The 26133-nt window shown below is 42.3% G+C and overlaps 1 protein-coding gene across 2 annotated transcripts in view; it reads right to left on the bottom strand.

The window, feature by feature from the left end:
- Positions 1-26133, bottom strand: part of lsp1a (lymphocyte specific protein 1 a) — a 63047-nt gene that overhangs the window by 8838 nt on the left and 28076 nt on the right. The window contains exons 3-11 of one of the 2 annotated variants that reach the window (XM_080438420.1): positions 20065-20677; positions 17905-18056; positions 16714-16972; positions 14686-14826; positions 11512-11553; positions 9886-9929; positions 5997-6078; positions 3249-3386; positions 429-527 (exon numbers count right to left, since the gene is read on the bottom strand). In XM_080438420.1, coding sequence (XP_080294546.1) covers positions 429-527; positions 3249-3386; positions 5997-6078; positions 9886-9929; positions 11512-11553; positions 14686-14826; positions 16714-16972; positions 17905-18056; positions 20065-20677 — 1570 coding nt within the window. The remainder of the gene's footprint in view (positions 1-428; positions 528-3248; positions 3387-5996; positions 6079-9885; positions 9930-11511; positions 11554-14685; positions 14827-16713; positions 16973-17904; positions 18057-20064; positions 20678-26133) is intronic. The other variant, XM_080438421.1, reaches the window with a different exon arrangement.

Below are 26133 nucleotides of genomic sequence, written 5' to 3'. Positions count from 1 at the left end.
CCAACTCAGGTCAAGTTTACTAAGTATAGAGAGTTTAAGTGGTTAGGATATTTCCTGTGTAGATATACCCAAGGAATCAGCTGCCTTCACCACTACAGGCCTAAAAATCTCACGACAGTTTTTAGGCCTAATATGCGATTTCTGAAACAGTGTGAAAGGAGCCCACACACACACTAGCACTGTGTTTCATAAACAACAGAATAGAGAATAGAAGAGATTGCAAATTGATGCTTAAGTCATCCATACCAGCCCGGACAATAGTTATTTTGTATTTTTAAAACAAAACGTCTATTTTCGGTGCATGGCATGCTTTCATAGAAGACATGCTGACTTCTATTGAATCCAAATGACTGAAATCAGTCGTGGCAACTGAGAACTTAAAACCATGTGGACTGGATTTCATGGGTTCTACAGGACGTTGGACTTACAGCTGGCCTGGACGGCGACTGTTTGCCGGAGCCGTCTGGGTTCCCCTTCACCCACTGAGTGATCAGGTCTGCCACGCCCACTTTCAGGTCCTCAGTGTCCTGAGATGAAAGACAGCACAACACTTTTAATAAGTGTTTATACCACCTAGTCCTAGACAAAGGCTTTCTTGAGCCTGAGAGCCGCCCAGGACAATAAGAAAATAATAGCCAGCACTCCGAAGTACACGCTGAGGAAGGCTTGATGCCGAAACGCGCCCGTGTACGCTGTCCGTGCCTCTTATGAATGAAAAGTACCAGAAGGACTTCGGAGTGCTGGCTGTTATTTTCTTATTGTGAATCTTCGTGAGCCGTGCACCCGGCAAATAGCATTATACAGACTGAGTGTGGTCGTTTTTTGTTTCTACTTTCGCCGCCCAGTACAACCGGTCTACAGACACGGCCACTCATGCACTTCAGACGTGTCAGAAGCGTCTGCTTCTGCACGCTCACTTCCATTTTATGGGTGGTGCGTCCGTTGTAGTGTGTCGGCGGCATTGAACCGTGTGAAGTCCAACGTGTTTGAAGCTTGGAGTTCAACATTGGTGAAATTTGACTGGGTGTCAACCAATAGGAAAGAAGCGCAGCCTTTTTGCGCATAGTTTTCTCTCAGTGCGCCAACAACTCCGTAAGTTTTGGACATGTGAGGTTTCCACCCGACAGAGACGATATACTAGTTGTATTGTGTGTTAACGTAGGCTAACAAATATCATTTAATTAATTAAAATAAGTCCCTGATTGTAGCCTCACCATGTAACTTATTTTTAAGTGAATAACATAATTTTGTCCAATCTATATGGTAGACAGAGTATGTAAACACAATATAACTTATAAAATTGGGGCGGTTGTATTTTGTCTCCCTGCTCTTCTATTGAGACATTTAGATCGTGTCAAAGGTCATGTCTCACCTATAGACACGGGATCCGACACGAATGTTGACCTACATGGTCAAGATTCAATTTATCCCCTGAGCAAGCAGGCCGGCTCTATTAGCTCAATGGTCAGCATGTCTGCACTTGAGGGCCGTTCACACACTGAGCACCATAACTATAACGATAACTATATCGTTCACCAATGTATTTCTTTTACAGTTGGTGCTGTGAACTCTTGTGAATGCTTAGTTCCAGGGACCCCCAGAAGCAAAGATTTGAGTTAAAATATATATATTCAAAATTTGCACAGATTTTCACGATTTTTTCCCCAAAAAATAGCAGATATACAAGCCCAGCTTGTAGATCTACTATTTTTTGAATAGCCAAAGACATCTTAAAATGACACAGATGCTTTCCCGGTCTAAATGAATTAAGCAGTAAAAAAAACAGGTTCAAATCCGGGGTAGAAGAGGAAAGTTACATTGTGCGTAGTGCTGCTTTAATTATTTGACACAAATTCCTCCTCTATTTGACTGAGGGCTCTCATATGGCCGCCTCATCATTCCAGACATTTTGCACTTCAGCCTGGAAGTGTGAATCTTGGTTTTTTGGAGGACAGGTTAGCGTGCGGACACACCAGGGATTCATCTGAGACTCTGCAGAGGGGAAAACCACACATTTTGTGGGAGCATATGAAAATAAACGGAGCCAGGAAAGAGCCTCAGATCTCTTCAGCAGTGCGGCTCGTGGTCTCATTATTACGGCTTGTGCCCCGGTGTTGCCATGTCTGCTTATTATAAGTGACTTTGGGCTTGTTTTTCCTGTAAAGTCGCTTGTAAATATTGGTATTTTTTGGGGGGGGTTTTGTTTCAAGTCAAGTGTAGTTGCTTATTTGGGCTTGCTTCCAAATGTATTGATTGATTATTGTTCATTTTCATGTCAAGGACCCCTCAAATAAAAATGTATTTGTCCACATCGTTAAGATGTTTTTGAAAATAGCCGATCTACAAGCTCACAACGCGTCGCATCGCAACGCGTTGTGAGCTTGTAGATCGGCTATTCTCAAATAGCCAAAGTAGCCTATACATAGGTTTAAAGTGCTCATGTGGCCCAGTTACATACTTCTTTTGGGCTTGTTTTCATAGACCTGGGTTGCTTATTTCTCTCGCAGAATCTGGCAACGCTGCTTGTGCCCCAGTCAGCCTCATACCTTTTTGGGTACCTCAAAGAAAGGCTGCTGCACACAATAAAATACATTTAAGTAATTAAACATTGGGGGTGGAAGGGGAGTGAGGGGTCTCTATACTCTGCCAAGGCCTGGAGGATTTTACACAGTAGGGCTGTGAGGTCATAGCAAAGAGCACAATGTCTGGATGGACAAATACATTCTTCCATTGGAGCACCAGGGCCTGTTTTGTGTTTTATTAACACAACATCAACAAAATGATCTGGTTATTTTAAAAATATTTCCATGGCGTTTTTTTTCCCATGCCATGTTTTTTCTCTTTGTGTGTGTTGAGAACAACAGAGCCTAATTTAGGACTGATTTATACTTTGTGCGTTGTTGCTGGTGTCACACGCCAGAAGAAACAGACAATCTATTTTAACCGTTGGTATTAACTGGTTACAAATTTCTTAACCGTTACCGGTTAAACGGTTAACCTGGAACATTTTTGTTTACATAGGCTTGTGGCCCCCGACCTCAATTCATTTAACAATTTTGGCCCCCTGTCTAATCTAGTTGAATACCCCTGATCTAGAAGCTGAGTTCGGGCAGAATTTGAGAACTCTAGATCTGACTGCATAAATCAGCCATTGCCCACTCTACATAGGGTTACCTTTTTTTTTTTTTTTTTTTTTTTGAGGATCAATGTACTATATAACATAACCATGGCTGTGTTTCAGTATTTACCTTGCATGATGTCCCCTTGGTAGGACTCTGGATCCATACCTCCCCTCCCTCAAAGAGGTTCTTCTTGGCGGAGACGGCTTCAGGAGGACTGTTGATGTCCATCACACCTTGTTTGACTGCCTTGGCCTCCTGGGAGTTCTGGTTGAACATAAACCCTGTGTGTTAGTTACAGGCAGTGGTTCCCAAACCTTTTAGCCTCGCGACCCAAAAAAGAGAAATGATATATGTCTCCCTGAGACCCAAACTATAGTGAAAATAGCAGATCTACAAGCACACAACACGTCGCATTGCGACGTGTTGTGCTATTTTCACTACTAAAAATGTATTTATGGAATTCCTTTGATTAAAGTATTTAATAATAATAGTAGTTATAGTAATTGTTACTTTGAAAAATAATTGAATTTGTTTTTATTTCTGAACATTTTTTAAATAATTTAAAAACAAATTGGAAACAGAGAAAAAAAATAGTATTTACCCAGTGTTAAAGGGATAGTTAACCCCCAAAATGACTTTTTTTCTTTCGATTAGTCACCCCATGGAGACTTGAATTCATAGATATTGTTTTGTATTTGTCGCATTCCTAAGCCAATAATTTGATGACCGGCAGTGGTTCCTGTAGGAGACACAAAGAGTCTCCTTTGTGTCTCCTACCGGAACCGTTGCCTACCGGTCCGCTGGTCATCAAATTATTGGCTTAGGAATGCGACACAAACAAAAAAAATATCCATGAATTCAAGTCTCCATGGGGTGACTAATTGATAGAAAAAAAGTAAATTTGTGGGTGAACTATCCCTTTAAGAAACACTGAGTTACAGTACAGGAGAGGTTCTCAAGCCTTTTTGGCTCGTTGGGACCTTCAACAAAACAAAGAGACCCCTGCTTGCAAACCCCCTGTTGCAAGAGCAAACACACTGCCAGGTGAACTTTGACACTTGACGGTTTTAATGTTCACTTTTGAAGATATTTTATCGTTGCATAAGTGCAGAGGCTGAATATATTTGTGGTTTTTACGAGAAAAACACAACATTCATCACAAAGATGAAACAGCATGATCATAAATTCCGATCAGGAACATGTTTTTTTTTTGTGTTTTTCTTTTGTTTTGTTTTTTTACATTCCATAAATCCTCTTTTAGTCATATAAACATTGTTCTACATGACCGAAGATGTATCATTAATCAAAAACTGTTGTAATATGCACAAGTCTTGATGTACATTACAGTATGTGTACATTATGTTTTAACTATATACTTAATCACTCTTAACCCCTATACATAATACTTAATCGATCAGGGTCCCCCAGGGCTTGATACTAGGCCCCCTCCATTTATCTACAAGCTCATAATGTGTCGTGTTGTGACACTTTGCGAGCTTGTAGATTTGCCATTTTCTCAGAATGTTCGCCTACTTTGACCTTTGCCCAGAAATAATGTAATCATGTGTTTCTGACACCATGTGCTCTCCTTTATCAACCAACAATACTGCATGCCCAAGTATATAGGATGTCACTATAGAAGTGTAATTGTCCTCTGCTTGTTAAAACATCATGTTTTCCACAGATTTGTGGAATTATAAATCCCACTTTTAGGATTTACTAATCCCAACAAGAACCAAAGTGAATGGAAAGTGAATAGAATGAGTCCAGCAGCGTCATGTAATTGCAGGAACTATACACTGTTTCTTCTGAACAACACAGTACGTATTCAAACCAACCATGCTGTGATGATGACAACATACTGTTGGCACTGGGGGAGAGTTTTGCAACAACCATGGGGCCTCGGGGGCCCCCCGGCCGGCTCCCTCATCATGTTTTAATGGCAGGTATGACTCAGGTACGACACAGGGATGAGAAAGCAGGCTTGGCTCTGCCTCAGACGGGCTGTAAATCCTCTCTCTAAATGACAGAGCAGGCAGGTGTTTGGATGGGGCTGACTTATAAGGGCCAGGTGGTTAGACTTTGATGTGAGTCAGAGAGCTGTGATGAGACATGAGACACCTTCTACATAACAAGTGAGACGTATCAGCCTGATTTATATACTTCAGTCTGTCATATGGAGCATGGGCAACACAGAGTAACACATTGTGTCACCTGCTGTAGGCTACACACACAGAGAAATAATGGTTCTTTAAAAGGCTATATGATTCCACAAAGAACCAACAACTACCTACCAAAGAACCATTTGATCTAGTGGATGGTTCTTCATGTTCCTCATCTAGTTCTAGAGAACCTTTTTTTGTCATAGTTCTTTGAGGAACCTTTGAACTCTTAAACCATGTCTTAATAGGCAGACATTCATCGAAAATAGCAGATCTACAATCTCACATCGTGTCGCGGTTGCAACGTGTTGTGAGCTTGTAGATCTGCTATTTTTCGAGAAACACAGTTCAGCCGGTAAATGAAGTTTATACGGTTTAAGGGGTTTGGGTTCTTTATAGAGCCATTCAAATAAATGGTCTGAAGGGTTCTTTCTGGAACCAAAAATGGTTCTTCTATGGCATCAATCACTCTGAAGAACCAGTTTTGGTTCCAGTGTGCAGTATTGGTGGTGGGGAGGAGGAGGAGGGGACTGGTGAAGTCAGGCAGAATATTGTATAACCACCGTGATGAAGGCGTTGATCATCGTCTCATCAACGGGGCCCTGTGTGTGTCAATGACACACACACACACACACACACACACACACACACACACACACACGCACACGCACACGCACACGCACACACACTCAGACCAGGTGGCTGAGCTCACCTCCACAGCGTGTGTGTACTGCTCTCGCTTGTCATCGATCTTCGTCAGCAGGACGGGGGGATGGGTCTTCTTGAAACTGTTGCTTTATCCCCCAAAAACATAAAGACATTCATTGTCAGTGAAAATTAAACGCATCATCACATTCAAAGAGAAGAGAGAGTAGAAAAGAGAGGGAGAGAGAGAGAGAGAGAGAGAGAATGCTTTTCAATTTAGGCAAGAAGCAGCACATGTGGGATAAGAGGTCAGACCTGCACCAATGGGAAATATCCATTTCACACACTGGGTCCCATTTATAAGATGTGAGTAATCATTTAAGTCTGGCTCAGTGGTGCTGCGTCAGGTCACAGCTCCAGGGAGTCACAGCAAGTTCATATGTTATAAGACTTATCGTCCCTCAGGACAAATGTGTCCCCTGTCATTCATTGTCAAGGACAAACGTGTCCCCCTGGCCCAGTAGACGTGCTAATAGAGTCATATTTGTCATGACATTTGTGTAGAACAGGGGTCTTAAATCGTGAAAAAAGTGCAAAATGTGAAGAAAAAAAACACAAATCTGCACGGGGGTCCCTGGAACAAATTATTTTCAGACGGGGGGTCCACGGACAAATACATATTAATCCTTGACATGAAAATGTATGAGAACCGCTGGTTTCAACCATAATAAAAACATTGGAAGCAAGGCCCAAATAAGCAACTACACTTCAGAAACAAGCCCACATGCACCTTTACAGAAAAACAAGCCCACAGTCGCTTATAATAAGCAGACATGGCAACACGGATAGGATTCTTGGCATGGTTCAGTGTGAATTTTGGCATACAGTGCAAAAATACCTTCAGTCTTACAGTAATATCTGTAATCTTATACTGGCCTCAGAATGAGCCAATTAAGGTCTCAGACCGACCCACCTCCTGATGTCCAAACCAAACCCATAGCAGCCTAATCTCGGCTAATCTCTTGCCTTTTTACTTTAAACACAAAGACAAACCACATCCTGTCTGGTTAGACAGACAGACTGACCCCGAAATCTTGTGTTATTATGACACTGCGGCTCACTTTGTACATTAGTTGGAGTGTTTTTTTGTGGAGAAAGCCAGGCTTGCATGCCTGAATCATTAGAATTAAAGTCCTGGCAGATTAACATGGCTGCTTTATTTGCCATGTCTGGATTCATTGTTCTACTGCTGTAGAGATACTGAGAGCCAGCTGAATGACGTCATGGTTTCTGCACGAAGGCAGGACGTTTTTAACGTAGGACAAAATGCATCCTTCACTTGGCATTTAACCCATTCGAACGCATCTGTGTAATTTTTAGATTTTTTGGGGCTATTCAAAAATAGCAGATCTACAAGCTCATAGCCACGCTATGAGCTTGTAGATCTGCAATTTTTTGGAAAAATCGTGGACATTTTGTGCAAATCTTTGAATATATATATATATTTTTAAGCGAACATTAGTAACTCAAATCTTTGCTTCTAGGGGATTCTACAAATGTCTTCTAAATCACTACATGTTTCTATATCAGTGGTTCTCAAACTTTTTCATGTCAAGGACGCCCAAAATGATATGTATTTGGCCGTGGACCCTCCATCTCAAAATATTTTGTTCCAGGGACCCCCAGAAGTTGCAAAGATTTGGGTTAAAAATGTTCGCTTTCAGAAATATATATATTCAAATATTTGCAGACATTTTCATGATTTTTCAAAAATAGCAGATCTACAAGTTCTATGAGCTTGTAGATCTGCTATTTTTGAATAAAATAAATCTTAAAATGGCACTGATGCGTTCCCGGTCTTAAAGGGTTAAGAATTGCTCAATTCCTTCCAAACACCCACGGCCACAACTGGAGGAAAAAACTCACACATCAAAGGACATTTACGTCTAATGATGTCATGATTAATTGGGACGTCAAAAAAAGGGTTCATCTGGATGGAATGATGTGCTATTAGGCTATTCACTGTTCTCACTCTGGGATCAAGAACTCACTACTTCAGCATGAAGCTACTGGGAGCTTCTTTAGGCCTAATTTATCCTCCGTCGTTCAACAGACAGACGGAAACTAGCGGAGCTATGAGCTCACATGCGGCGTGTTATGAGCTTGCGGGTTTTTGGGCTTGTTTTTAAAGTGTAGTTGCTTATTCAAGAAATGTTCAACAATTGTTTAAACCACCATTGTTTCGAATGAGGAGGAGGAGGAGTAGGACGAAGGCCCTACGTCCTCCCGGTGGGGGCTCCTCACTGGCAGGGAAGTCAGTAGGATGCAACAGGACTGACAACACAGAAATGTGTGTTTGGGGAGGAATTAATTGGAATAACGACTAAATTCGGGAGAAAAAGGGGGCAAAAAAAATTGGCTACTCTAAATGAAAAAAAATATTCATCTTTAAACCAATGGTTGTCGGACATTTTTCATGTCAAGGACCCCCAAATTATTATGTATTTGTCCGCAGAATCCTATCTGAAAATATTTTGTGCATACAATATTTGTGTTAGTTTGTAGATCTGATATTTTCAAATAGCCGATATTCAGGTATAAAGGTTTAAAGTGCTCATGTGGCCTATAGTCGCTTCTTTTGGGCTTGTTTTCCTAAGACGTGATCTCGCAAAAAAAATCTGGCAACACAGATCTGGGCTTTTTAACACTTGATAACTTACTACCAGTAGACTGCCTGGAGCCATGTGGTTCGTTCACAGCCATACTTCACCGGCCCGGTGGGCCACCAGAGAAAACCCAGCCCAGCCCAGCCCCCACCCCCTCCCCCTGCATCTGGTTGGAGTTAACCACAGCCATAAATCAACGGCTGACAAAAGGTGATGCACGGAGAGAGGTGGAGAGGTCGCCTCTAACCCTCTTGTGTCTGTGTTTACTTTCAGACACCACCGGCCGTTTAACCAGCATAACTGCCTTGAGTGCCTTCAAGGGGTTGTGCTGTCTAAAGACTATAGGCCTTCAGGGGGCTCTCACCCAATCAGAGCCAGGGATTTGGATTTGGAGGCTTTTTTTTTTTTTACACTTTATTACTTCCTTAGAATACTGTATTAGGCCCAGTGGTGGAAAGTAAGTAAGTACGCATTGTAAGCTTGTAGATCTGCTATTTTCAAAAGATTTGTATACATTTGAAAACTTGAAATAGGACATTCTGCATAATGAGTACTTTCATTTTTGGTACTGTACTTCAAGTATATTTTGATGCCAATACTTTTGTACTTTTACTCTAGTAAATGTTTTATTCCGAACTTTTACTTCTAACAGAGTACTTCTACATTGCAGTATTGATACTTTTACTTAAGTAAAGAATTTGAGTACTCTTTCCACCACTGATTAGGCCTATGTTATCACAACTGGCACTGGTACGGGAAGTACTGGTTCCTTGCTCGTTGTTTATAACTTTTTATTTATTTTATTACCTACATTAGTGTACCTACTACTTATTATGTTTCGTTGTATCGTCGCTGTTGGGTGAAAACCTTGTAGCCTTAAGAGCCTATTATGTCCAAAACTGTACATTTTGGGGGGGGGGAAGCATTTTTCCCAATGGATGCAATGTACTTATTATTTAGTCACAAGATCCAGGCTCACAACGCGCTGTGAGCTTGTAGATAGGCTACTTCCATTCATTTTGCATGGCACTGTCATACAACAAATGTTTAAAAATGTGTCTTTTTAAAGAGTATTGTAGGATATATGAAGTTTTGTAGGATGTGTGTTCTTTCTGTCTGTCTGTATTTTCTGTCTTTTTAAATGCTGACCCTGGGAGCTGAGCTCCAAGACTCCATGTATTAGTGCAACATGGCACATAGCACAGTCTGGCCAGAGTCTGTCTGTATGTGACAAATAACATGTTGGACGGATGCTGTTTGCTGCAAAATGTTTGAAATGTGGGAACTCACCTTTTCTTCAGCGATCGGTTGAGGGATTGTGTTCTCTCTGTGATCTGAAAGAGAAAACAACGTCTGACGTTATTTCTTGGACTGGAAGATAGATGACTTCCACATTTCTGCATAGATTCAGTCGCCGATCGAGATAGTGTTGTTAATTACACTTCTGCATTTGGCTCCAGATTTCGAGATTTTCCTTCCAATTCAAACAAAGCTAGCCTCTACTGGTCTCCATCAAACGAGCTCCCTTTGACTGCAACTGTCTGCTCTCATATGACTTCAGTGTGTTCAAGCAGCCCCTGTACAGTGCAAGGCTATTTACGCATGATTACCGTGACTTCCCAATATCAGGAGAGCAAAACTACAGTTTAATTTCAAGGTTTGGTATATGCATTAGTCCACGGACCTCCCATATCGCAGAGCGTGTACAAATGGAACCAAATTAGTTCCATTTGTACACTCTCTGAGTTACAGACCTGTAAGGGATCCATTTGGTTCATAACTATTATCAATTTAGTTGGGGACCCCTGGAACCCCCTCAAGGATCCCTAGGGGTGGCCTGGGCCGTAGCATGACGGTCCAGGCACCCTAGGCTGCAATGCCAGCCTGAAAGCATGTCGCGGGGGTTCGACTCCCATTCCCGACGACCTTTGCTGCGTGTTACCCCCCCCCCCCCCCATCTCTCTCCCCATTTCCTGTCAGCCTACTTTCCCTCTCTAAAATAAAGGCATTAAAAAAAAAAAATAATAATAATTAAAACCAAAATAAAGGATCCTTGGGGGTTCCCGGAGCCCACTTAGAAGGTGGACAAGATGGTCATGATTGCTGTCCCGCAGTCAAACAAAAAAAGTCTTAATGTCACACTTATATGTGTGAAACGAACACTTGTAATGCAAAACTCTAGGTGACCTTTGTATGATGGGGGATATGATTTTTTTTTTTTGTGTGAATAAAATGATATTTTGTCCAATCTGTATGGTAGAGTATGTTAATACAATATAACTTATACAATTGGGGTGGTTGTATTTGGTCTCCCTGCTCTTCTATTGAGACATTGAGATCCTGTGTCTAGGTTGGACATGACCTTTGACACCATCCTGTTTCTGGTTTGACAAAAAGTTTGACCTGAAGGTCAGAATTCTATTTCTCCCTACAGCAAGCAAGCAGGCTCTATTAGGTAAAAAAAAAAGGAGACCCGGGTTCAAATCCAGGGTAGAACAGGAAAGTTACATAGTGCAGCTTATTTTTTTTAAATAAATAAACTAGTCTTAATTTGACACTTTCACATTCACATTTCCATATCGGTTAACCACCTAGGCCCTATGTATACTGTATCTACTTGGTCATACGACAAATAGTGAAAATAGCAGATTTGCCAAGCACGTACCATCACAATGTGATGTGACACGAAGTGCTATTTTGAAAACTTTGAAAACATTTTAATTGTTCTTGATGTTTTGTTTCTTAAATTGTTTTGAAAATGTTGCCTAATTACGAATTGCCAGTTGAAAGTGGTAAAACATCAAGGTTCTCAGGTTCTGATTTCGCCCACACAAAAGAATCCCTTATGCCGTGGCTCAAACCCGAACCCCACACACACACACACACACACACACACACACACACACACACACTCACCGAGCAAGTGCTTTCTGCTGTCAGAACGTCTTCATTCCCTTTCTGAAATTACAGACACAAGCAGAAGGACAGGCTCATGACAGCACCAAGGACATAGCCTTCAAAACACACAAAAAACACACAAAAAACACCACAACACCCCCCCCCCATCATCAGTTTGAACTATAGCTTTCATAAAGAGAAGAATGTTTTAATAGAGGCAGGAATTGATATCGTCAGTTTGCTCAGATAAAGAAGTAGACCGGCTTTGCAATGGTCTTATAGTTTGAGTGGATTCAGTTACGTTATGATTGAAGCATGGAATTAGCCTCTGGTCAAAGAGCGTGTTCCGGTTACAGAGGGATAACAGTACATCGTCTCTGTCGGGTGGAAACCTCATATGTTCAAAACTGTGTCGCTTTCGCGACGCGTTTCGAGCTTGTAGATCTGCTACTTTTGACTTTTTTTTACTTAATTGTATGAAGTGAGTACTTGTGAGCAGTGATTCATTAATCTGTCCACCTCTGCGTTTATTTGGTTTGGAATTCCATTGGGGACAAATAAAGCCTTTCTTTTTATGAGATTATTTTTGCACAAATGGGGAGTATTAATCCGTTTAGATTAGATGTGGTGGTTACCTTGTAAAAAGCTGTTCTATTTTGAATAGAATGTAATGCACAATGGGTGCTGTGTGGGACATGCAGTGCTGTGCCAGAGTCAAGCTGTGTCACTGTCTCACTGCTTCATTACTAGGTCAAACAACAACACAAAACTTGGACATGTCTCAGTTCAGGGACCCGTTTTTGGGTCATAGACCCAGTGGTCGAAAGTAACTAAGTACATTTACTTAAGTACTGTACTTAAAGGTAGGGTAAGTGATATTTTTTGGTTAAAACAAAAAGTATTTTTTTTAAAGGTTAAAATACTATATTCTGATCGTAATCATTGCTATAGAGTGTTTGTTCAGTAACAGGAGTCTCCCCGTCTCTCCAGCTCTTTAATAAACAGAAAATACATTTTTCGGTAGGTGTCAAAATCTCAGCCAATCAGGAGAAAGTACCCATTTTTAAGCTTAATTTGTATAGTTTTCAGTTCCAATTTTGCATGCTCATTTCTTAGTGTCATCACTTCCAATTTCACTTGTTTAATCTGTATCCTGATTGAGTTCTCTGTCCTGGTTGGATAAAATTGGAAATGAAACTACAAAAAAAAAACAAAAAACTACAAAATACATTTTCTGTTTTATAAAGAGCTGGAGAGACATGGAGACTCTTTATATGGACAGGACACTCTATAGTAACGAGCACTATCAGAACATAGACCCATTTTGCAATTATTTGAAACTTTGCAAATCACTTACACTACCTTTAAGTACAATTTTGAGGTATTTGTACTTTACTTGAGTATTTCCAATTTCCAATACTTTTACTTCTACTACATCTCAGAGGCAAATATTGTACTTTTACGCCACTACAATTATTTGAAAACTTAGTTACTAGTTACTTTGCAGATATAAATGATAACATTATAAAACATACATTAACCACTTTAGCCTTATTTTATACCTAGGCTATTTGAAAATAGCCGATCTACAAGCTCACAACGCGTCGCGATGCGACGCGTTGTGAGCTTGTAGATCTGCTATTTTCAAACATTTAGTACTTTTACTTTTGGTTCTTTAAGTACATTTTGATACCAATACTTTTGTACTTTTACTCAGTGAATTTTTTATTCCGGACTTTTACTTTTAACAGAGTACTTCTACATTGCAGTATTGATACTTTTACTTAAGTAAAATATCTGAGTACTTTTTCCGCCACTGCATAGACCCATATGGGTCGTAAGTAAATATCCTTTTTTTGTCCTTTCGTTTTCTACCAAAATAAAAGAGATTGTTCAGAACAAAGAACGTTTTCAAGGTGTAGTGAAAATATCAGATCTACAAGCTCACAATGCGTCACATCGTGACGCATTGTGAGCTTGTAGATCGGCTATTTTCAATAACGTTTGGGAACTACTGTTTTGGATAATACAGCACAAAATGTTTGTTTTGCAGTCATTTATCTTTACACTCTCCAATGAGTGGAACATTTCAACCAATTAAAATCCTATTTACTTTGTTGACCGGTCTATACTTGATCGCCTCCTTTTTCCCCCTCGACAGCAAAATCTCTCCACCCAAAATGGCCGATCTACAAGCTCGCAACGTGTTGTGTTTACGGTGCGTTGTGAGCTTATATAGATCTGCTGTTGTTCACCTAGTATGACATAACAAAAAAATAGGGCCGCTAGGGTTCATGTGGTTAACTTTACAAACCTTTGCTCTCCAGTGGAGTGGAACTTTTTAAACGGTACACACTGTACAGGCATGCTTAAAACCACTCAAATGTCTCAAGGCGGTGAGGTTGCATTGAAATGAGTGATGAACACACTGGGTGAACCCAAAGCAAACCATTGTCTTTAGGCAGGTCTCACACAGCAGACTGTGCTGAACAAACACAACACAATAAATCCATCCATTATGCGTTCCTTGATCACACTAACATGCACTCACTGTGGTGGAGACACACTCTGAGACACACACACACACAAATACACACACACATGCGACTTACAAGTTGAAACTGAACACATTGGCTGTAAAGATAATATAAAATTATGTTATCATTCTACATTTTTTAATATTGTTGTTTTTAATATTGTTAACATTGCTGGGTAGAGCCTGTAATTTTACAGAGTAAGAGTTTGTGGTCATCTTGATTTGTCTTCATCATTCCTTTCTTCAATTCTTTTGTTTTGAGGTGAGATGATTGTATTTAAGCTGCATGGATGCTCTAATTATTATTATTAGATTTATATTGAATAATTATTACATAAATTAAGAATTTACTTAAAGGTAGGGTAGTGATATTCTTTTATTTTTTATTTTTTTATTTGTTAAAAGGTTAAAGTACTATATTCTGATAGTAATCATTGCTACAGAGCGTTTGTTCGGTCACAGGGGTCTCTCCAGCTCTTTAGTAAACAGAATATAGTACATTTTCAGGTAGGTGACAAAATTTAAGCCAATCAGGAGAGGGCACTGAAAATGCATTTTCTGCTTAATAAAGAGCTTACCCTACCTTTAACTATATTTGTTTTTAATGGTGCAAATGAACTAAAACGGTTCAGAAGGGTGTGGTTTAGAAGCCTTACCTTGAGGATGGGACTCTTTGGACTGAAAGGACTGAGCATCATCTCATCTCCGTCCACACTGGTGCTGCTGAAGACCTTCATCCTCTCTGCAGCCTCGTGCCGTCTCTTCTCCATGTCCCCCTTCATCCTCCTCTTTTCCTCCTACACACACACACACACACACACACACACACACACACACACACACACACACACACACACACACACACACACACACACACACACACCAACAGGTGTCAACAGTGGTGGAAAAAGTACTCACATTTCTTACTTAAGTTAAAGTATCAATACTGCGATATAGAAATATTCTGTTACAAGTAAAAGTCCGGAATTAAAAATGTACTTGAGTAAAAGTACAAAAGTATCGTTGTCAAATGTACTTAAATTATCAAAAGTAGGAAGCACTCATTATGCAGAATGTCCCATTTTACAAGTTTTCAAATGTATAAAATGTATAAAAATCTTTTGAAAATAGCAGATCTACAAGCTCACAATGCGTCGCATTGTGAGCTTGTAGATCTGCTATTTTCAAATGGCCGAAATGTATATAGTGGTTAATGTATGTTTTGTAATAATAATCAAAATCTACAAAGTAACTAGTAACTAAAGTTTTCAAATAAATATAGTGTTGTAAAAGTACAATATTTGGATCCGAGATGTAGTGGAGTAGAAGTAAAAGTTTTGGAATTGGAAATACTCAAGTAAAGTACCTAGACACTTTACTTAAGTACAGTTAGCCTACTTTCCACCACTGCACATAAACACCACACACAGACTCACAAGGTGAAAACAATACGAGCCACGCTGTCGCGGCTGGCAACCACATGTATGTATGTGAAGGAAGCAGTTTGCATTGTGGGTAAAGTGAAGACGCAAGACTTACTGGCTTACAGATGTTACCAAAGAAATACCAAAATGAAGTTATTTACTTAAAGCTTCTGGGTAGAAAAGGCTGGTGGTTTGGCCATCTGGAGAGAGCAGATTGTTACCATTCTCTTTAGCTACGGTTACGTCACATCCTAGACTAGTACGTCCGGATAGGGGAGAGGAATTGATGTCACGTGAGTGTGTTGGAGAGGGAAACAAAGGTGGTTCTTGCATGGATTTGGCTCCTGTTTATGGCTCAGGAGCTTCAAAAACTAATATTTGGATGTCTTGTCTTGTGTGTATACAATCCGCAAATACCTGTATCTGTGTCTCAAAGAAACACCAAAACACAGCTGACCATCACTGACACAGGGTGGCTGGAGGTTGAGGACAGACTATGGGTAGAATATTTCTATGGGTTGAAAAATGTAGCCTAATGATTGCTGTAGAATAGTGATGCTTGGTGTATATATATATAGGGATGTTCATAGAAAAGTCATTCATGGCACGCTGCTGTTTGGGCTGTCCTGACATGGCGTGACATGACATGGTGTTTTAGGGAGCATGGCCTGGGTTTGGGCATGGGCTTGGCATACTATTTGGGGTGGGGGGGCACACATTGCGTTTTAGGGTGCCGTGGCTTTTTAGACTCGCATTCCCTTAGACTCGCATTCCCTACCTAATCCCAACCCCCCTTTTCTACCTTTCATTTATAGTGTTTAGCCTTTTAACTATTGTTTTTCCTAATTACTGTAAGTTGTTTTTACTTTCTGTAAAGCGACTTTGGGTACTTAGAAAAGCGCTATATGAATTGTATGTATTATTAATATTATTGTATATGGACGTGGCCTGGAATTTGACCTGAATGACCATCCCAAGATTCTTTCCGCAATGTTAAGCCCAGTCCGACCTGGGGTGTGGGCTAGCCCAGAGAAATGGAACCACTTGTTCCTGGTTTGCGATTTTTTTACATTTACAACTTCTACATCTACATAAACGTTCAGATTTCAAATATAAAGTGCTGACCCCCAAGCCACGGATGTAACAAGTTGAGGCGCACGGGTAAAATGTAAAAAAAACGCAAACCAGGAACAAGTGGTTCCATGACGCTTGTGACAGACGAGCGTCATGCTAGTGAACCAGTGAGTCATCATCTGTCACCTCCTCTTTGGCCAAGCGGTGCTGGTCATCCTCCTCTCTCCGGCGCTCCTCGTCCTCCCGGACCCTGCGTCTCTCCCCTCTCCTCTTCTTCAGCTCCTCCAGCTCCTGCTCCGCCTCCACCTGCCTGTGTCTGAGCTGCTCCAGCTCCTGGCTCTCCTTCTCCTGGTGGCTCCGGCGGATCTTCTCCAGACGCTGCTCCGTCTCCGGGACCACCACCTCCGGATGGTCCGGCACCGCCGCCTGAACCGCCACTCTGTTACTATGACGACAACCACCGCTCTGTTACTATGACAACAACCACCACTCCGTTACTAAGACAACAACCACCACTCTGTTACTAAGACAACAACCGAGAACATACAGATGACTTCTCAGGAATCAAAACATGCTATAGACCAGTGTTTCTCAAACTGTTTTCATGTCAAGGACCCCCAAATTTAGGTGTTTTTAGCCGCAGGACCTCCATCCGAAAAGGTTTTGTGCCAGGGACCTCCAGAAGATAAGATTTATGTTTAAAACAAATCTAATTTTGAATCAATTTTTTAAACATTTGTGATACATCACACATGATTGTGATGCTATATTAACTACTTTTGCTGGGGACCCCCTGGAAGCCCCCCCCACCATTTAGTTATGGGGGTCCTTGAAATTAAAAAGTTTGAGAACCACTGTGCTACACTAAATGGAACAGAGCCTTAATTAGTATAATTGGCAACACATGTGAAGGAAGTAAGGAAGAGGCCCAATTTCTTTCCAATATGGCTACTGTGCATAGATTCTATATTGCCGCGTGATCCCAAAACCTATACCGCTTGTGCAAGGACGCGCTGTGATTGGCCAGTAGCCACTTTGAGTGGCAGCTCTCGCCAAAACATGATTTATGATTCTGTGCCTATCGGTACATAACAATATAGTTTTGGACCGCGAACTTCGCAACGTTTGGCACGGCAACTCGCTCGCTTTAGCTCGCTCGGTGGTCCAAAACTATATTTTATCGGCCCCCAAAAATAGCCCGCAATTGTTCTAGGTGAGAGGCACTTCTGCGTTGGTCACAGAAGCGGGCCGTGGTTTTAGCACAATCGGCTTTAGTATGTCGCCCTATTGCCTGGCTGCTACACAAGACTATAGTCATGATATCGCACTGTAGTGGAGTTGACCTCATTAGCCGTCACGGTCACGGATACCACCTACCCGGAAGGTCTTTTGGATTTATTGTTATTGCAGGATGATGTCACGTCCTCCCTGGCTGTGTCTCTGTGGCCGGCGATGCTGCTGGGCTTTGCTTCCTGGTGAAGGAAGACCTTGGATGTGTACGAGACTTTCACCTCTTTCCTCTTTTCAACCTGCATAGTGATGACAGTTGTGGAAATGTTAGATTAGCTTCAAAAGCACTAATCTATTTCACATTCAATACCGGTAATTTTACTTTTTTCACAGTAAAATCCTGGGTGTTAATTTTACTCTGAAGGCCTTTTACACACTGTGGGTATGAAAAATAAACCATAAGAAAATGTGAAATAGCGTGATTCCAATTAACTAATCCACTGAAATCACTTTTTTGGTAAGACAACATGATTTCACAGAAGGCATTATTTTCCCTCTACAGCGGAAAGATGCGCGTCGCACACACCTTGCGTTTATGCGCTCTATAAGCCTGCTGGTACATGCCATACTGGCTGCAAAAATCTGTCGGCCGCACACAACCTGAGTTTATCAGCGGGCGACCATATTTTGGTGTGACCGTGCCCTCAGAGTGTCAAAAAAACACAATAAATTGTGCCTTTAGAGGAAAAATAATGCCTTCTGTAAAATCATTTTGTCTTACCAAAAAGTGGATTCAGTGGATTAGTTAATTTGGAAAAGGTAAAACACAATACTGATTCTTCAATGAAATATTTACTGAGAAATCTTCTGTGCAGTACAACTATATAGTCTTGTACCAGGGAATTACTATGTCAGAAATTCAATTAAAGAGACTTTCATACCACATAGTATACCCTAAAAGTTTTGAGCTCCTCCCAGAGTAACTCTATGTGTGTCGGAGTCCATGTTAGTGCATGTGAGTGTACATGTATTCAGTGTGTGTTTTCGGTGTGCATCACCAGTTTCAACAAGGCAATAAGGCCAGTGAAACAACTCACACTGACTGGATCACTGGATCATTCATGAGTCGCGTCACTGTCATCGTAAAGTGACTGAATCATCAGATACCACAGAAACCTGTTGTCCTGTGTGTGTGTGTGTGTGTGTGTGTGTGTGTGTGTGTGTGTGTGTGTGTGTGTGTGTGTGTGTGTGTGTGTGTGTATGTCATTAGAACGCAGGGGCCCTTTAGGGCAGTATGTTAATTACCCCCATAAAACCTGTCTGACAAACCATAATGCATTGTACTGTATATGAAACTTAAAACCTGTGTTTCATAGCTTACATTTTTTTTTTTATAAATCAGTGCTATTGAAAACCCTTTAAGTTTTGTGGGGGTTTAACAAATATTTAACTGATTTAAAGTATTAAATAGCACTTCTGACTAAACCTCCTAACTCCATTGGATCCTCAAACTGTCAGTCAAACCCCCTAACTCCAACTTTTTTTCCCATCTGACTTTGTCATTCTAATCAACTATCTCCACATTAATGGTCAAAAACCTCCTAAAGCCACTTAAGCTGTATTTGGGTAAAGTGATGATAATATAAGGACACATTCAAGTATCTGACGATGTATAAAGTCACTATACCAACTTTGATGGGGTAGTATTGTGTTGTTTAAAAAAGTGAAAAGTTTATATTTTGGAGATAATTGGTTTCTGCCCGACAGCAGAGATACAGAATGTTAAATGAAACCTATACCTCTTCATAATAACTGTCAAATTAAAGTCAACACAGCCTCTCCTCATCATCTCATAATCATAAAACCTTTTAAAATATACTGACAAGTTAGTGCTTAATTAACGGGACCACACAAAGCGTCAAAACGTGTTTTGGAAACTGGCATCTGACAAAGTTAATCAAAATGAGTACGGCAAAAAAAACACTAGTACTTTCGAAGGTCTACAATTGTAGGATGTTTGGAATTGAAGTACACAGTCTACACAGTACTCAGTGTTCATTAAAGTCTAAGTACTGTATGTACAAATGTTTGTGCATTCTCATAGTTAACCACTAAAAAATAGCAGATCTACAAGCTCAAAATGCATCACGATGTGGTGCGTTGAGAAGTTGTAGATATAGGCTTTATTTTTCTTTAAGAACAAAAAAATTGACAATAATGACATGACCTATACCGTAAATAGAGACACCAGGTTGAAAGAAACACTCTGGGTCTCACAGACATGCTTTTGTTCAGAGAGACCATTACCTCTGCTTGTGACTTCTGAAGCTCCTCCATCTTTTTGGCCGCGCTTCTCTGTTCCTCCCTCGTTCTCTGCTCTCCTGCCTCTCTCTCCTTCTTCTCCCTCCTGGCCTGATCCGCTCTGAACGCCGCCTCCTCCTCCTCCTGGAGCTCCTTCCTCCTGGAGCTCGACGTCCTCGTCTTCTCCTCTTCCTCCTGCTCTCTGTGCTGTCTGTGTAAACGCTTGGACGAGGACGTGGTCAGCGTGGCCGTCGGGGTCTTAAGGTCCTGGAGACCTCCTCCTCCTCTCGTGGAGCTTGTTGTTTGCTCTCCGTTGGGCAGCGCCTTCTCCTCGTCCTCCCCTGGCTCCTGGCTGAGCTCCTGCATGCGCTGCTGCCTGCGTTTCTCCTCCTCTGGCTCCTGGCTGAGCTCCTGCATGCGCTGCTGCCTGCGTTTCTCCTCCTCTGGCTCCTGGCTGAGCTCCTGCATGCGCTGCTGCCTGCGTTTCTCCTCCTCTGGCTCCTGGCTGAGCTCCTGCATGCGCTGCTGCCGGCGTTTCTCCCTGCGCTGGGTCCAGTCGCTGAAGCCCTCGTCCTCCTCCAGAGACGGGGAGCTGCTGGGCTTCAGGCTGCCGTCGTACCTGTAGAGGGAACACAAGGAGATGTTACATTATCATTGGACATTCTGGGCCGGCACTGGCCTACTGGGGAACCAATGCAAGTTGGGAACAATGCAAGTTGGGAAGGATGCAAGTTGGGAAGGATGCAAGTTGGGAACAATACAAGTTGGGAACGATGCAAGTTGGGAACGATGCAAGTTGGGAACGATGCAATTTGGGAACGATGCAAGTTGGGAACGATGCAAGTTGGGAACGATGCAAGTTGGGAACGATGCAAGTTGGGAACGATGCAAGTTGGGAACGATGCAAGTTGGGAAGGATGCAAGTTGGGAACGATGCAAGTTGGGAACGATGCAAGTTGGGAAGGATGCAAGTTGGGAAGGATGCAAGTTGGGAAGGATGCAAGTTGGGAAGGATGCAAGTTGGGAACGATGCAAGTTGGGAACGATACAAGTTGGGAACGATGCAAGTTGGGAAGGATGCAAGTTGGGAACGATGCAAGTTGGGAACGATGCAAGTTGGGAACGATGCAAGTTGGGAACGATGCAAGTTGGGAAGGATGCAAGTTGGGAACGATGCAAGTTGGGAACGATGCAAGTTGGGAACGATGCAAGTTGGGAACGATGCAAGTTGGGAACGATGCAAGTTGGGAAGGATGCAAGTTGGGAAGGATGCAAGTTGGGAAGGATGCAAGTTGGGAACGATACAAGTTGGGAACGATGCAAGTTGGGAACGATGCAAGTTGGGAACGATGCAAGTTGGGAACGATGCAAGTTGGGAACGATGCAAGTTGGGAAGGATGCAAGTTGGGAAGGATGCAAGTTGGGAAGGATGCAAGTTGGGAACGATACAAGTTGGGAACGATACAAGTTGGGAACGATGCAAGTTGGGAAGGATGCAAGTTGGGAACGATGCAAGTTGGGAAGGATGCAAGTTGGGAAGGATGCAAGTTGGGAACGATACAAGTTGGGAAGGATGCAAGTTGGGAACGATGCAAGTTGGGAACGATGCAAGTTGGGAACGATACAAGTTGGGAACAATGCAAGTTGGGAACGATACAAGCTGGGAACGATGCAAGTTGGGAAGGATGCAAGTTGGGAAGGATGCAAGTTGGGAACGATGAAGCAAGTTGGGAACGATGCAAGTTGGGAATGAGCGATGCAATTTCACAACGATGCAAGTTGGGAACGAACGATGCAATCGGTCTGTCTGCCTGTGTCCTTTTATGCCCATATATGGAGGTCTCCGTATCTCTCTGTCCTTGTCCCTTTTATGCTCGGCGATCGCTGATTTCATCAGTGCAACCATATACAGTATGGGCATATCGGTCGGATTGGCAGTTCTGGACAACTGCCTATCTGACCGACTTCGCCGGGCACCGCATTCCCCCAGGTCCTCGGCTCGGTGACACGAATGGCGAGTTTGAAGTTGTTCGGTCGTGCGGTTCTCGAGATACACACACTCTCACACGCACACACCCACGCACGTATGCAGAGGTTTCGTACTTTTATAGATAGTTGCTGACGAAGGATGTGGAGCTGACATATATGCATAGTGGCTGCTACAGTTAATTTATTACCAAAGCCTTTTCCTCTTCACTTTGAGATTGATTTTGAGTTGGGTGACTTTTGTCTCTTTTGGGGTTTTATCATAGAGTACAAATAAATATAAAACAATGGGGTTCCATTTTGGTTCCAATTGTTCACCCACGCAGGTCACGCTCCCTCCGCTGCTTCCTGTAGCCCATGATAAGCTCCTTCTCGACGCTGTTCTCATGACTCCACTGTGTCAGTGATCTAACCTCATGCCTGTGGGCTGACTCGTCGTCATGTCATCAAAACATGTGATGACAACGTTGGAGCTGTGGGTGGCTGGCCACAGTTGTGTGTGTGTGTGTGTGTGTGTGTGTGTGTGTGTGTGTGTGTGTGTACAGGGAGTAGAGGAGAGGGCTCAACACGAAGCCCTGAGGGGCTCCTGTGTTAAAGTGTGCGTGTGTGTGTGTGTGTGTGTGTGTGTGTGTGTGTGTGTGTGTGTGTGTGTGTGTGTGTGTGTGTGTGTGTGTGTGTGTGTGTGTGTACAGGGAGTAGAGGAGAGGGCTCAACACGAAGCCCTGAGGGGCTCCTGTGTAAGGTTAATGTGTGTGTGTGTGTGTGTGCTGCCCATTCCCAGCACCTGGCGACGGCCTGACAGGAAGTACGGTGTCCAGCTGCACATGGTCGGATGCAAGCCCAGCAGATCCCTGAGCTTTGTGTCGGATCTTGGCAGGAACTATTGTGTTGAATGGTGAGCTGTGCTATACCGTTAGGCCACAGGCAGCATTCACACACAACAGCTACTCCTCCTCAGGTTGAGAAGGCGGTGTGAAGAGCCATAGCAATTGCATTATTGCATTATTTATTTTCTGATATACCGTTTAGACTGATGACAGGCTCTTTGGTTTACCTATGATCCTAGATGACTATTTCTATGCATTTGATGTATTACCTCGTGTTAACCTTGCTTACTGTAAATCGCTCTGGATTGACAGCGTCTGCTAAAATGCCTAAATTGTAAATTGTAATCATCAGATCTGGTTTGACGATATGCAAATGACCATGGGTCTAGTATGGGAATCAGCCAATGGACAAAAATATGTCTCTCACCAACCTCTCAAAGCATTTACTTCCAATTGAGGTGAGGCTGACAGGTCCAGTCTTTCAGCCATGTTACTGTATACAGTACCTTGGGGTGCTTATGGTGACAAGGCACGAAATTATTGTTTTTTGATAAACACATAGCAACTGTTCCTTCCTTTGCCGTATACAAAACAACGGTTGCTACGGGCAGCCATGTTGGAAGACGGAACTATACAAACATCCCGTGCCAGAAGAGCTCTATTGCAGGTGCACAAAGACACTTCTGATGACCTTAACAAAAAAAAAGTATTCAATAATTGTGCAATCCGTGCGGAAAGCTTTGATCACATGTATATAATACAAGTCATCAGTGACGGGATTACTTGTGTGATCCTCTTGAACCCTAGGCTTGGAAAAAACAAAGCCCTCGAAAACCCACTGAGGGAGTTTGGTTTTTGGCAGGGATGTTCCTGTGTGATAAACATTACAGTAAGCCTCTATAGTCTCTATTCTTCGTGAGCACAGCAACAGACAGTCAGCCCACACACACTAGTTTAACAACACCACGGTTTTGCGCTGTGATGTACAAATCCTCTTGTTGTGATCCTCAGAGATCTTCTCTGTTAAAACGCGGTGACTTCATTCATTTGAATCAGTGATCCGTAAACAAGCAGCAGAGCACTGAGTAACAAGATGACATCATAAGGCAGCTAGTGTCACACGGCATGTTTCTGAAGTTTATTAAACACACGCATGGCATATTGTCTCCGCCGGGTGGAAACAAAAAAAATGTCAAAAAATCGAAAACAGCAAAACTAGCAGATCTATACAAGCTCAAAACGTTTCGAGCCACGTTTCGAGCCACGTTTCGAGCCACGTTTCGAGCTTGAATATCTGCAACTTTCTTTTTTTTTACAATATTTTTTTGGCCTTTTCTGTCGTCGGGAACGGGACTCGAACCAGCATGCAGCCTATGTCAGGTGTCCGGGCCCATATCTGCTACTTTTGATGCTTTTTTGTGACGATGATCAAGTAGGGAGTTACGAATAAAACACAAAAAGTTAGAATATGGAGATAAGAGGTTTCTGCCCGACAGCAGCGATATACATGTATATGTATACACTTGCACAAGCCAGATTAAGTGACTGGAAGATATGTGAGTCATCATGACTGATATGGAAGACAGGATATGAACAGGAATACGGTAGTTAGAAAACATGCCGTTCTAACAAGCAGAGGACAGTTATACTGTCCTTCTACAGTGACATCCTGTATTCAGAGCACATGGCTTCAGAAACACATGATTACACATGCTTAAGAGCGATCAAGTGTATAGTTATCTATATGCTTACACAGCTTATGAGTGAATAAGTATAGTTATGAGATTATGTACAGATACCGGTGCTGCTGAGTCACTGGTTGGACCTCCGCTGCCTTTGTTTACGTTGTGATTTATTAGGATTGAAGATGGTATTTTCACCGGGAAATCCATTATCTGATAACAGGGGCCGAGAGTGCATCCCAAGTAAGCACCACGCGTTATTGTATCGCAAGGCTGTGATAAATAGTTGAGTCTATTTTTAATCTCCAATTGGCGGCTCTGTGGTGGGAGTGGAGGAGGATAACAGGATGAGCGCTGCTAGAATAATACTGGACCTGTGCTCATCTGTCTGTCAGCACCCAGGGCAGTGGTGGAAAAAGTACTCAAATGTTTTACTTAAGTAAAAGTATCAATACAGCAATGTAGAAGTACTCCGTTACAAGTAAAAGTCTGGTGGTGTTCAAAATTTACTGAGTAAGTACAAAAGTATTGGTATCAAAATGTACTGTAAAAGTAGAAGCAAAATGTAAAAGTAGAAGTACTCACTATGCAGAATGTCCCATTTCAAGTTTAAAAAATTTGAAAATAGCAGATCTACAAGCTCACAATGCGTCGCATCGTGACGCATTGTGAGCTTGTAGATCGTCTATTTTCAAATGGCCGAAATGTATATAGGGCTGAAGTGGTTAATGTACGTTTTGTAATAATAATCAAAATCTATAAAGTAACTAGTAACTAGTAACTAAAGTTTTCAAATAATTGTAGTGGAGTAAAAGTACAAAATTTGCCTCTGAGATGCAGTGGAGTAGAAGTAAAAGTATTGGAAATTGGAAATACTCAAGTAAAGTGCAAATACCTCAAAACTATACTTAAGTACAGTACTTGAGTAAATGTACTTAGTTACTTTACACCACTGGTCAGCACCCAGGGGCACCTACACTACAAACACACTATGAGGAAACAGCTGGTGTGTGTGTTGTTGTTGTTGTTAAAGCATTTCCTCTGTAGCTGCTGGGCAGAGCGGAGCAGAGGCTAGTGAACCTCACACATGGAGCGGAGGAGAAGGTGTGAAAATTGGAATGCAGAGCTGACATCTGCTGCACGTAGCACACAGTGTGGGTGGCTGTGGCGGAGGTTTGGTCTGTGCAGGTGTGTGTGTGTGTGTGTGTGTGTGTGTGTGTGTGTGTGTGTGTGTGTGTGTGTGTGTGTGTGTGTGTGTGTGTGTGTGTGTGTGTGTGTGTGTGTGTGTGTGTGCGCACGCGTGCGTGCGCGTGCGTGCGTGCACGCGTTTATGTGGCCTGTGTGTGTGTGCGCACACACAAGTGTATCTATGTGGCCTCTGTGTGTGTGTGTGTGTGTGTGTGTGTGTGTGTGTGTGTGTGTGTGTGTGTGTGTGTGCGCGCTCGCACACACAAGTGTATCTATGTGGCCTGTGTGTGTGTGTGTGTGTGTGTGTGTGTGTGTGTGTGTGTGTGTGTGTGTGTGTGTGTGCGTGCGCGTGCGCGTGCGCGTGCGTTTATGTGGCCTCTGTGTGTGTGTGA

Source organism: Gymnoscopelus braueri (assembly GCF_963280865.1).
Source record: "Gymnoscopelus braueri genome assembly, chromosome: 9".
Classification (NCBI taxonomy): domain Eukaryota; kingdom Metazoa; phylum Chordata; class Actinopteri; order Myctophiformes; family Myctophidae; genus Gymnoscopelus; species Gymnoscopelus braueri.
Note: the sequence above shows the minus strand (reverse complement) of the source record. Positions and strands in the feature narration are given on the sequence as shown.